This window comes from Colletotrichum higginsianum, chromosome 8, assembly GCF_001672515.1.
Source record: "Colletotrichum higginsianum IMI 349063 chromosome 8, whole genome shotgun sequence".
In the NCBI taxonomy this organism is placed as follows: Eukaryota; Fungi; Ascomycota; class Sordariomycetes; order Glomerellales; family Glomerellaceae; genus Colletotrichum; species Colletotrichum higginsianum.
The window spans coordinates 4,123,360-4,136,618 of NC_030960.1; the positions used below are offsets into that span (position 1 = coordinate 4,123,360).

Below are 13,259 nucleotides of genomic sequence, written 5' to 3' on the forward strand. Positions count from 1 at the left end.
GACTCGCCAGCACTAGGACGGAAAGGGGGTTAGCTTTATCAGCCGACATTCCTCTGGCTGAACCTGACTGAACGACTCCTTACTCTGCTGACTCTGCTGACTCTGCTGACTCTGCTGACTCGGCGCCGTATGCCAGGTTGCCAGGCTCGCTATGCGGGAGCCTACAGGGCTGATAGTTCTGCAAACAAGCCTTTCCTCCCCCTTTGATGGCGCGTAATGAGACGGTCACTCACAGAGAGAAAGAGAAAGAAAGAGATGGACAATCTTGAGAGAGGACCGCCCAAAGTCTGTCTACCAGGACTCGTGTTCGATGGGGGAAACCTGGCCTTCGGCCCCAAACATTGCACACTCTCTCTTATTACGTCGACAAAAAGCCAAGATACGACAAGTTGGCTTTGCTATTTCCGCCCCCAGCCCTCCCCAAAACAGCTACTACGGTGCAAGTTTAAAATGGAGGAGGGCCTTTGGCCCCCCTCCCAGAGCCCAGACTGGGCGGACAAGAGTTGTCCTCGTGCCACCGCCTCTGGGCTTCTAGTCCCCAAGGGACCTAGCACTCGAGTTATGCTTCAATGATTTGCCTTAGGGTCCCGAGATTGCGTCGTGCGGTTACGAGTGTCTCCCGGCTGCTCGGCGCGCCGGTGATTGGTTCGTGGTGAATGCATTTTCGACGACGCCAACTCTCTTCGCCGGCCAAGTACCCTTTTCCTCTACGGGGAGGGGAGGGGGGGCGCTTGTGAGCCGGAAACCCGTTCATCCAATGCAGCTTCGTAGGAGCGAAAACGAAGGAGGACTAGTGGGGGGAGGAGAGGGCGCCCTGGACCAACCTTAATGGCTCTGCTGGTACCTTGTGCCCGGCACGGATGCAGACTGCGACAAGCCTCCTTGGGGAAGACGATGCACCTTAATCTGTCAACGGTCAGTTTTTCCCCCTGCCGTTGGCGGTGCCGTGTTTGCCGTGTCTGCCGTCACCCGGACGGAGTACGCGGCAACGGTGGTACTTGGAGAAGTCGTCGTCACCGGACTCGACTGACGGGCTATAGAGAGAGAGAGAGAGAGAGAGAGAGAGAGAGTCTGGATCGGAGCGCGAGATGGGCTCCAAGCCGCCGAGAGGGCCCTTGGAGAGTGTACATAGACAGCAGTAGTAGAAGTGAGTGGGATTTGTGGTGTGTTTGTATGTGGCATGTCGACACCCATTACATGACAAAAGTGCCGATTCGCCCGACCAGAGAAGCCTCGCACACATCAAACCACATGTGCGCCCTCGCACCGGATTCGTCCGCATCACACAGGGGAGTCAGACAGCAAGACAACAAGACAACGAGAGGGAACAACAAGAGGGAGGAGGTTGGGGTTCGTCGGCACCATGACACATGTGTGCGTCCCCCTTTTCGCATCACTGCCGTTGGTCCAACTGCATCATCCATCACCACGAGAGTTCTGGGTAGTGCAGTGTTGGTAGCCTGTTCACTACGTTTTTGGACGTGTTCCAAGTTGAGGGATGTTGATTTGGTTGTACGTGCGGCACAACAGAGGGATCGGTCTCACACACACACACATTGTACACACACACACACCCTGCCCCTCGCATCTGCCCGCTGGCAACTCCTCGTCGCACACATGTCGAGTTTCTTTCCGCTTTGGAAGGGGCAGGGCGTCGGCCGTTATGGGACTCCTCTGTGAAATTGTCAAAGAGACTGCCGTGGCCGAGGCAGGGAGTGAGCGTGTACGTGTCACCGACCACGGCCGATCGAATGACACGGTGTAACTTTCCCCTTGTGTGCTCTCGGTAGAACGTTTTGCTGCGACGTGATATTTCTTGGCTCTCGGCTCCCTGGTGTACGATGTATGTGGTGGTGCGTATCTTCTCTTTTGAGGTGCCGCGTAAAAGAGAAAATCCGTTGGGGGGGGTGACGGGTGCGCGCGCAGAACCACCCTCCCGGGGACCTTCCCTGACGCCGGGAGATTTAAGCTCGAGGACAGCAATCAAAGTGATGGAACTGTGGCTAGCCAGATCTCGGATGGGGGTCGAGGAGTTGGGGATGCCCTGCCTCCCCCCCCCTTTCCCCCGGAGGCGCCAGCGGCGCCAGCGGCGGAGTCTCCGGAGTTCACGGCATTGCGGGGGAGGACATCGGCGTTCACAGCCCAGGAATTACAGAGAGTATCACGAAATGGCCAGATTGCATAGTGTATGGGCTCTCTCCTTCCTGATGCACCGAGGACAGACGGCGCTCAGATTACTTACACGTTACGCGGCTTATACAAACCGTTCGGACGGTAGTCTCCCCGTTGGGGGGCTCGAGTGCTTGTGTGTCCAAGAGAGTCTCGCGGCCCGCAGGGGACACGGAAGGCGGCGCGTACAAGAGCTGCCCAGCGAGTGCGCCGAAAAGGTTAAACTCAACCGAACACGTATCACCGTCCACGAAGGTGGAAGCCGTGGAACATGTCAGGATGATTGGAAAGGGCGAGGGGGGTTTCGGGTTCCGGGCTGGCGTCCCACGATCGTTGGGATTACTGCCCCCCCCCTCATTTTCCCCCTTTCCTCCGTCTTGGGCGATGTGCGTTTGTGGTGCTCCCGTCGTGTTGTGTGTTTGCGTTGCAGGTGTCAGCCGTGTTGTCCCACTCCCTGTTTTTTGTGTTCTGTTTTGTACACTTGGGGACTGCGGGTTGTGGCTTGCGGATCGTATGACAGACGACCTTGGGCCGGTTCTGACGGGTGACTGACGGGATATGGATACACGGCGTTGGACTCGGGGCGGTGTGTGTGTGTGTGTGTGTGTGTGTGTGTGTGTGTGTGTGGGATGGATAGATGGACGGATGGCTGACTGGGTGTTTGGCACATGGTACGGATCGGATCCCTCGTGGGGTGGCGTTTTAAGGCTTCACTCATTCAGACCGCGGCACTCTTCACTTGGGCTGGGCGTGTTCTTCCTGGGTGGCGTGTGGCAGATCCAGCCTCACGGTTCGGTCGCGGTGAGCAAGGCTTGACGTGACAGCTGACCGGCTGTGCCATGGACGCGCAAATGCTCACGACGACGTGACTGTTACCGGATTCCGCCCTGACAGAGAGACATGGGTGAGCTGACGACGACGAGGGAGGCTTAGGCTGAGTGCTGTGGCGAGGTGCCGGGCGCGGCTGCGGATGATGAGCCGACGCCGCTCACGGCATCATTCGATTCTACTACACCAACCCGTTCGTCCTTTGTGTTCATGGTTCGAACAACAGCGCACCCGAGCCCAAGACTCGCGAGGCTCACAGGCCCATGAATGGTCATGGCCGGCCTCTCGTCGTTGTCGTCAGGTGACATGACGGGAGGGGGATATCTTAAACACTCGCTTTCTGGGACGCGCTAGGCTGTTTGGTTACACGGCCGTCCGCTCAAAGGGGGCGAGGTAAGAGGGGGGGGTGTGGGTGGTTGAGTTCGGATCGATTCCCAGGCGCCTGGGATTTTATTCGCAAATAAGGTTGGGCAGAGAATACTATACCATACTATATACTGCACTACATTAGAGCTTCACTGCGCTGATCGACGGCCATTCATGCGAGATCCGAAATCAGATGGAGAAGGATGGGTAGGTCCGGGGGGAAAGGGGAGGGGAGCGGAGGGGAGTTAGGAAGGTCGTCGTTCACCGTCCGAATCGAGATGGGGAAATTTCGATCAACCTCCCTCCTCTCCCATTCGATGGACGTATCCATACGACAAAGGACGGCCTTCCCGTATCGTGCAATCTGTCCTCAGGGAGGGCGAGGCCGCATGACCCTTGCGTGGCACTGGGCGGCCGTTAAGAGCCACGGTGTATTTGCTATACCGTCGGTTCCTTTATTTGCATGAACGGCATGTGCTATTTCGGTTGAACGTGTCCGTTCCCCAGCTCTCCCTCCCTTCCTCCCTCCCTCCCTCGCTTTCCCCATGACCGTTTCTCTCTCACTCTACTACTCTTGGCTGTTGACTCGCCCGCCCTCTCGATTTTAGGGTTTAAGTTTTGCTTTGACAGGTCGGCCTTAAAACACAGCCTCAGCCACGTTCAGGTGGGGTGGGGTGTGTATTTGTGTGCGTGTGTGTGTCATTTCTGATCAGTGAACACCCTAAATGGGATGATTGGCATTCCCTTTATTGCGAATGCTAAATGTTATGGGGAACGGGCTGTTCAAAACAAGGCACTGATGCGCCGGGCGATGATGTCGACTGTGGGCCGGGAGAGCGAAGAGGGATGCTGCTTGTTTGATAAGAGAAGACCCTCCCCCTCCCCTCGGGTCCGCTTGCCAAGACGTGCGGTATTTGCCATGGAGGATGACTGAACGAGTCGAGACATGGTGAGGCGAATCGCCCTCTGCTTCTCAACGTTGATGTCCACCTTGAAGTTCCCCCCTTTTGGGTTTGAAGGAAATGATACCTAAACAGAGTCTAATGGGGTGTGTGTAAAGGGAAGGGAAGAGCAAATTGAACACTCGCGATCCCAGAGCACACAAGTCGATGGATGGATGGTCAGGAGGGGGGAGGGAAACCGGAACCAAACAACTGGGTGGTGGACGGCCCCTCCGTTTCGATTCCTGATGAGGATTGCTGATGCGTATATCCTGGGACGGCGTGACCTGGCCGGTTTACAAACTCGTTTAGGGGGGGGGCTTGATTTGGCCCGAACCAAGGTGTGCAGGAGGACTACAGGACGAGGTCTCCGTCCATGTCCACTAGCCCGTCGTTGGACCGCGGGTGGGATTCATGAAGAGGCGGCTGATGATGGCCTGATGGTGTCTCGTCTCCACGGTTTGCGCCTTTCCCCCAGCTGTTCGCGTGCTCACACACACACACACTCTCTCTCTCTCTCTAATCCTAGCTCAGTTCAGCTCGGGCAGGCGGCGTGCACGGGAAGATAAGACAGTAGGGAGGGGAAAGCTTTTGCGGTATCTCGCCCGATCTTTTTGGGGCCTTTTGCTAACCTACTCTATACGATGGTACCCTCAACCTTTATGGGCCCCAACTAAACCAACCTTTTCCCGCACAACTTCATCAGCAGTTACTGTGTGCTGTAACACCCTATTTTGCTAACCTACCCGGGAGGGAGAGATGTAGAGAGAGCGAGCGAGCGAGTAAGCGAGTAAGCGAGCAAGCATGGGATCCTCTTGGACGTAGCAGTAGGCGACGGACAGATAGCGTTTCGCTTTCCGCATGGGTGCTAGTCCACCCGATAGACTCGGTCTGTTATACGATCGTATTGAACGGGTATGCAGAAGACACGTTTTCCCCTTCCCGTCAACTCTTTACACTAATTGCTCCTAAGGCCGAATGGGCAGAAGAGGCAGCAGGGACTGAAGGGTAGAGGGGGGGGGGGGGGGGCGTGTTTATGGTTGAGGGATCTTGTTAGGTAACCTTGGAGGGCGAGAGGCTGGGCGCCGAGCCTCGATGACACCTATTTTGGTATGGCTTTTAGTATAGGCAGGGCGCACGACGACGATGACGGGGGGGAAAGGCGACGGGACCGGACTTGGCGACGGTGGGATGGATCTTGGTTGTGCATCCTTGGTTTCTTGATGGCCGAGTCGACGCCTTTCTTTTTTTTTTTTTCTGTGTGTACAGAGTGAGTGCGGATCCGTGGAATGGCCATGATGGATGGATGGATGTCTCTCGTGCGAGCATAAATCGGAGAGGCCCGTCGCGGGGACCATTGGCCTTTACACTGACGGAAAGAGTGGGGGCTAACTGAGGGCATATTCTGACCGTCAATTTGTTCGGTCATGGCCGAGGCCATAATTCGCAATGTGATCACGGTGGGTTTGAGTTTCTCGCTGAAATAGAGACAGTCGCGAGGAGAGACAGCCGCGGAATGCCTCTCTCGGGAGCATCACAAGGTTTTTCCTGCTCGGAGTTTTCAGGCCAGCCACGGGTGATTTCACGAGAATTACAGAGAAAGTGAGAGACGGAAGAGGAGGGGGAGGGGGTGGAAGGGGTGTGTGTGTGGGATGCAGATCTGAAGGGACCGGGTTCGACCTTGAAAGAAGCACTAAATTAACGTTGGTTTGACTTAAAACCAGTCCTGAGGGCTTGGCGGGAATTTGGATTGGATTGCGATGACCAAGTCCATCCATTCAAATCCTTTTCCTCCTTTTCTCTCTCTCTCTCTCTCTCTCCCTCCAAGTCTTCGACCATCCCTGCGGACAAGGCTTTGCCTGCTTGGCCGGCTGGACGGCCACCATCGGCTTGGATGGCAACCCGTAGTGAGTCGATGGGAGAACGAAATATGTGTTTCGTTATTGGCTACGAACGGCAAACGGCACCAATGGGGGGGACAGGGATCTTCATTGGTGGGTGTGGCCTCTCTCGATGCTTGGTTGCGGTTATGGTTAATTCCGTGTCTGAACGGAGACTTCGGTCAGGGTAGTGCATCCGCATGAGGAGATCGGCCTGGAGAGTTGATTGCCTTTTTGATTGGGTACGGGGGGGGGGACCTTTCTTTCTTCTTTCACGAATAATGTGGTTAAACTGTTGCTGGGGTCTTGTCATCTCGCCTACGCCCGTCGGGGGAGGAAGAAAACAGGCAGATCAATAAATGTATAAATCTGATGCTTGGCCGAGGACAGAGTTTGTGCCGTTTAAGACCCCCACCCCTTTTGGGTATAATTATGCTTTTCTAGGGATGGACGTGTGTGCGAGCACCTATGGTCTCATACTTACAAATCCCACCGGTGCTTGGCGGTTTGACCTGAAAATTACGGTACTGGCTTGGATTGTCTTGGGAGGGTGGCTGAGTTATACTTGATGGTTGGTGTCTCTCGGCGTAAAGGGGGGCACGCCAAGCAGAGACCACGGCCAACGAAAAGCTAAAGAGGGATGGAGTTGAATCTACTCGCAGCCCTGATGCCACAATAGGTAGGTAAGTAGGTAGGGATTGGATGGTGGTGACGAGTCTCGCACGACTAGAGTTATAGGAAGTATCTGTACGGATCGCTGGCTCTCGGGGTCTTGGCCCGTCCATAAAGCCTACTTTGTTATATTTGTTTTTATTTTGGGCAAGTGGCGGTACAGTGCCATGTCGCCAAGGCCGGTCGCAGGGCGCCAAAGTGAGGTTTCTGTCGGGAACGGGGAGAGAGAGAACCTGGCCGCGGAGCCTGTTTAGGTTGAAACCTTTTTCTACCTTTTTTGTATGAGTTCATTTATTTAGTTAGTGACAATTGCTAGCGAAAACCGAAACCTTCTTACTTCGGTCGCCTTTATCTTCTTCTACTTCTTCTTTTCCTTCCTTTTCGTCTTGATCAGCATTTGTGGTCCATCGATTGTTTTGCTGAGAGGAATGCTTGTCAAACAAAGTTGGGTCGATCCCTCCCTCCGTGCAGAAACTCTGTGCTCGCGAAGGGGGGAAAGACCCGACAGGAGCGAGACAAGCAAACGAGACGGAGGATAATCAGTCAAGGTTAGAGACCATGTGGGTAGTTGATTACTTAGTTTGAGGGGATAGTTCAACGGAGAGGATATACCTGTATGCCCCGCTTCAGACACGAGCCTGAAGCTGCTTGGCACGCCGGAGGCCCATATGCCAGAGGGTATATACGTGAACCTATACGAGGATGTTAGGTTATAACAACTGCCTTTTGTCTCATTTCGTGAGATACAAATCGGTGGCGATCTCGGGGACAGCGACGTTTAGTTGAGGATTGGGTTGGAGTATGCGTTGAGGGTCATGGGAACCGCCCCTTCCGGAACGACGGGTTTCCTTGCATCGCGCACTACGGCAAGTCGGACGGACACGATATCACAGCCTCGGGATGCCGTTCGGTGCGGACGGCAGTGACGGACGGGTTAGCGGCATACAGTATTTGGTTAAGGACAGGCTGTACGGGTATAACTGCAACTTGATGACTGGTGAAAAAGACTCAGAAAGGAGCGAGGGGGAAAGGAGGGGGGGGGGGTTGTTTTTCTGGTGGGGACGGTCGATCTCAAATACAGTAGTGGTGACGTCTGCCTCTCTGCCTCTGCCTATGCCTCCGTCTTCCTTGCGGCGGTAGTCCGCGGGACGGACGGAACGAATAATGCAATTCCCGCCCACAATTATTCGTATACGTACGTGTACCTGTAGGGAAGGGTGTAGGGGGGAAGGGGGGGGGATCCACAATCAAACAGAGTTCTACATCGAGTCTAGTCAGCGAAAAGCCAAAGAGAAGGGGGAAAAAAACACCTTCTCTAGCGGAGCCGACGGTGGCTGCGGGCTAGTGTGGGCTTGTGTAGGCTTGGCATGCTTGGACGAGGCGGGGCAGGGGTGAGAAGGGGGGTGGACATAGAACAAGTACCTGCGCGCGCCATCCGTGCGCTGGTCTATATGGCAGCGGTACATTTGTGCCGGCCTACGTACCTGTAATTGTGTGATCACCGTTCACTGTGGTGTACTGTCAAGAAGAATGTCGATTTGTTCTTCTCGGTGGGGAAACGAGAGCCTCGGCAGCGCATCGTAATCGGGCCCTTTTTTCCTTTTATTTTTTCCCCCCTTCCCCTGCCTCTTTTTTTTCCTTCTCTGCTTTTCATTCGGCATTTACCTCAATGCCTCTGTTCTGTCTCTCCGGGTCGTGTCTGGTTGGGCTTACTGGCCCGGGCAATTACAGCCGCACCCCCCCTTCGCTCGGTCGGGCTTTTCCCAACGACGGTGACGGTGGGGGAAAAGCGAGCCGCCGTCAGCGAAAGAAGTACGTACCGATTTCGGATACATTGGCCTCCACTCTAAAAAAGCTTGGTGCGGCGACTGTCGAAATAAGCTTGAATTCTTTTTCGAGAAGGAAGGAAGGGGGGTGCTGCGGTACGTACCTGCTGGCTACCTACCTGGCCTACCTACCTGCCTACCTACCTGCTGGAGTGATTGCCTGTCTGTGTGCTCCTTCTCGTCTACGACCGTCCTTCCGTTGTGGTTGCTGCCAGAGACGACGGCGCCTTCCGTTCAATGAATCAAGAAGTGAGAGGCGAGAGGTGGGAGGTACCTGTGTGGCCGCCGGCAACTGCGTAGCGACGAGAGTACACTGACTTGACATGATCTTGGTAGACAAGAATGAGAATGAACACGCCCTTCTGGAAGGGGAAGGCAGGTCAAGCAAAACTCGACCATTTCTTTCGGTTTGCCTCTCTCTGCCGTGCATCCATCATCCATCGCCCATCATTCATCTCATCTTCACCCCACCGCAACCCGGGATGCCAACCTAGAGCATCTCGTAATCCCATCCCGTTGCAATTCATCTTCTCCCCGTTCCGTCCCAAGTCTTCCGCACCCAGAGCCTTGGGCACTAGCAGACCTCTCGATTCTCGGTCCACTGTAGCCTGTGTAGTTATGCAATCACTCACTCTCGCTCTCTTGGACGCAGTCTTGGACAATACAGCAACGGCACTTGCTTGTGCGCGGCCCACCGCCGAGTCCCCTTCCCTCTAGAAACAATCAAGAGACGGAGACACAGACACAGACGTAGACACAGAGAGCCACCCGAGTCGCATCGTTGTGGAGGGAATCCCAGCCGAGGCATAGAAAACGCGCCATCTGGATCCATCGGCACGCCAGACACAACCTTGTGTGGCGGCCTGGACGCTACAGGGCAATCGATACTTTAATGCCGCCCGAGTCAACGCCAAATTCCGAGTGGGAGCATTCCTCATTTTTATTCCCGTGGGACCGTGGGAATCCCGAGGGTTCAGCTTCAGCTCCAGCTCCAGCTCCAGCTCCTCCTTCGTCAAACCAATCTGTTCCATCGCCGTTGCCGCTGCCGCATAACCGCACCCACACCACACCCGCGCTCCGTCAGCGCACCTGTTCATTCCGCCGTCTTTCGGCTGCGGCATCAATCCGAGGAGGCTATCGTCCAACGGGGAGGCTAGGCTCTCCCCTCTCGACCAGCCTCGGCCGGCGACCACGTACTCGTCATCATCAGCCGCCTCACCATCACTAGTCCACGCCGCGTTCCTCGAGTCCTCCTCCATTCCTCCTCAGCGCATGAGCAGATGGCCGACGAAGAAAAGAAAAAAACACCCCACCCAAAAGGGGAAGGGGGACTCGACCGTCTTTCTGGTACCTAGGAGGACCATTGATGCTATTGATGTTCCCCGAGAGAGGTTAAACCATTACGCACACCCAGCCTCACTCCCTTGTTCCTTGCCATCATCTCTCTCTCTTCGACCGCCTCCCGCTTTCCGAAAGACATACGTAGTCTCTTGTATCTATTCGCGTCCCCTCTCGCCCTCCCGAACCCGTTTCCCTATGATGTCGGACCTGGCTGGGCCAGAATCTTACCAATCTTACCTGTCCTCCGTTTACCCGCCTCCCACATCCCGAGCCCGTATACCTCGGCCGCGACGCTCGACGCAAGCACGCACGCCCAACTTCGTCTCGCACGGGGAAGCAAAGCCGCCTCGGCCTGCGTGTCCAAGTCTCACCTTGACCTTAATATTTCCCGCCCGTCCGTCGTTGCCCATGGTCCCAGCCCACATACGGGAGACTACCGTGGCCATCCTGTCCTTCCCAACCATGTCAGAACTGCGCCTGATGGGCGTCGTCATCCTTATTCTCCCATTGCCTGTAACACTAACACACACACACCTACACACACACCTACACCGACACGCGCCTACCTGTCTTTGGTTGAGCTGACCGTTGGTGGAGGAGTTTCTGGGATTTCCCAGCGTTACTCTGCGCGGCATGTTCCCCCGTCGTTCGTTCGGCCTCCTGATCGGTGCCGTCCAACGAACAAAGCTTGTCTGCCATCCATCTACCGCGGCCAGTGGCCACCAACGGCCAGTCCGCGTACTGTACTTTGCAGACCCGAGTCAAGGGCACATCCTAGCTCATCGTTGACCGGGTGTGTGTTGTGGTCCCCCGTCGGTCGGGTGCTCACTGATCCAGTAGACGACGCCCTCCGGCACTGAATCAAGCATAAAGAAGTAGACGCAATCGGCACCTCCTTTGCCGCCGTAGCCAATCTTGGACCGGTGGCCCTGTCGTTCATCTCCCGCGGGTCTCAATCTTGGTTGCTCTTGGTCTGTCACGCACCCCGTGTGACAGTGTCAAGACTTCCCCCATACGCCGCACTTTAGACGACGATCCGATACCACAAGACCATCGACGTACCTTGAAGGAGGGGGGCCACCACAAGATGCATCCACAGGGCCCATTGAGGATCCATAGAGAACCTCACCGGCAGGCGAAACTTGACGACCCCATCGCGAACCCGCTAGGGAGAGCGAAAAAGGCGAGAAAGCTAAAGAGAGAGAGAGAGAGGGGTACGTACGTACGCATCCCGTTGTTTCAAGCCGCAATGCCACAACCCACCACTCTGCATTCATTCTCCTATCTGCCCCAGTTGTTCCCCCATCTCGGCCCCTCCACCATCTATCTCGTCGTAATCAACCTTCGTCGCCGATCAGTTGCATTGTCTGCCTCTCTGCCTCAGACGGGCTCCTCCCGTATCTGCGTCACACTCTGCTATGCTCTCCACCCCTCGAGCTGTTTAGTGTACAGAGTACTCCGTAGTGTGTAGCCTCCATGCTTACACTACCGTCTGGCGTCTACACTACGAATATCATCTTGGGGCCGACGCTCGCTTTGGGGGCCACGGTCTTGCAGGGAACAGTCGGCTCAGTGGCCAGATGCACCGCCGCCGCTTCGCAGTGCACGATGCCGCCTAATGAGCCCAGTGAAGGCTTCGGCGTGGTTGAATTGCTTAAGAATTCGGCTCGACCGACACTGGCCTTCCACACGCAATCTCCCTCATCATGTCGGACAGCTTGATCGTCGTCCCCCAAGTCCCCAAGCAAGCCGCCCGGTGTGGTTCCCATCATTCATGCACATCGCCTCTTTTCCCATGGTCGGCCCAAAGTGCGACTCTCGGCCATCGGCCCTTTCGGCCTCTGTTCAAAGCACTGATCAGGGATGGCCCAAGAGGCAATTATAGTCGAGGAGAGCCAGCAGAGCCAGCGTACCCCCGTCAGCCCGCGTACCCTGTCCTCCGTCATCTTCTTCAGTGGATCGGTTGTGACGGCGGCGCCTTTCTCTAGGAATGTGACTAGGGACTGTGATAGGGAAAATCATTAATGTTTAGTAGCGTGAGAGGGAGTGTGAGAAGCCCAGAGTGAGAGCGAGAGTGAGGTGTGAGGGAGAAAGTATGTGTGCGTGAGCCCACAGGGTGATTCCAGAATTCTGCGTCACTCTGGTCGCCTCCACTATCCGCTCGCCGTCTTGTCCTTCTTTTTTTTTTTTTTTGCATTTATTCTTCCAAGCAAGGCGCAAAGTCACTTTTATCCCCAACTCTTGGCCGCACTCCTCCATCCTGCTCTAACCCTCGTCGACACACACCCTTTGACTGCACCCCCCTCCCCGGTCCCTTCGCTTCTTCTTTTTTCTGATTCTTCTTCCTCCCTCAAGGCACTCACCCCCCCACCCCCCCACCCCCCTACCCCCCTGTCCTGTCTCCTTGGCTTGCCCTGGTGCCCCCCGTCTCTTACCCAGACTTCCCCTGTCGGGAAAAGCTTGGCCTCGCCGGGGGGTGCGACTTGCTGTTGTGGGCTTGCGCGTGTTGTATCAGGATATATATGGTACAGGCGCTGCTCCAGCCCGGTCTGACGGCTCTGAACTCCATACCTGGCACGTCTCGCAAGCCTGCCACAAGCAGCTCTCACCGACCTACAACATTCCCACTCACCACACTTGCCCATCTCCACCCTTTCGAAGCTTGACGTGCGACTTGATACGCCTCAACCCATCTCGTTTTACTGCATTGTGAATAAGCTTCTGTCATCATCCATCACCGCCTGCGAAACACCGTCATCTCTTCGTCTAGAACCTCGTCCTCGTCGCCGCCGCCGCTGCCGTTGTCGTCTGCCTCACTCGCCGAAAACCTGAGGAGCTAACCCACACACACCCGCCCACCCGTTTTGAGTCATCCAGCATACGCAACTCGTTCTTCCTAAAAGAAGCGTTTGTCGGCCCTTTCTACCGCCCCACGCTTCGGCTCAACCTCACGGCAAACGCTCCCAAAGCGGCGGAGAGCAGCAGAGAGCGAAGATCAAAGCTGGGGCCTCAAGCTTCCCGGCGAGACGTCTCACCCTGACTTGCCTTTTGGGACATTCATCTCTTGGCGTGACAGCCAGAACGGGCAACAAGATCAGTCCGGTCGCACGGGGTTTAACCATACCATCTCGGCTCAAACCCAATCTTTCTCTCCCTCCCTCTCTTGTCCTATTCACCCGCGGATCACGCCTGCGTTCCCACAGGGCGCAAACCGGCCTAGGATCAGGTTTTGAGTT

General features: G+C 55.8%; 1 protein-coding gene across 1 annotated transcript; it reads right to left on the bottom strand.

Moving 5' to 3' along the window:
* Nucleotides 1-3,098: 3,098 nt before the first annotated feature.
* On the bottom strand, nucleotides 3,099-3,305 carry CH63R_12202 (uncharacterized protein; the record flags this gene model as incomplete). The annotated part of the gene is made up of 1 exon (XM_018307176.1): nucleotides 3,099-3,305. One exon carries the CDS (start codon nucleotides 3,303-3,305, stop codon nucleotides 3,099-3,101), a length of 207 nt encoding a protein of 68 aa, XP_018154017.1.
* Nucleotides 3,306-13,259: the final 9,954 nt, after the last annotated feature.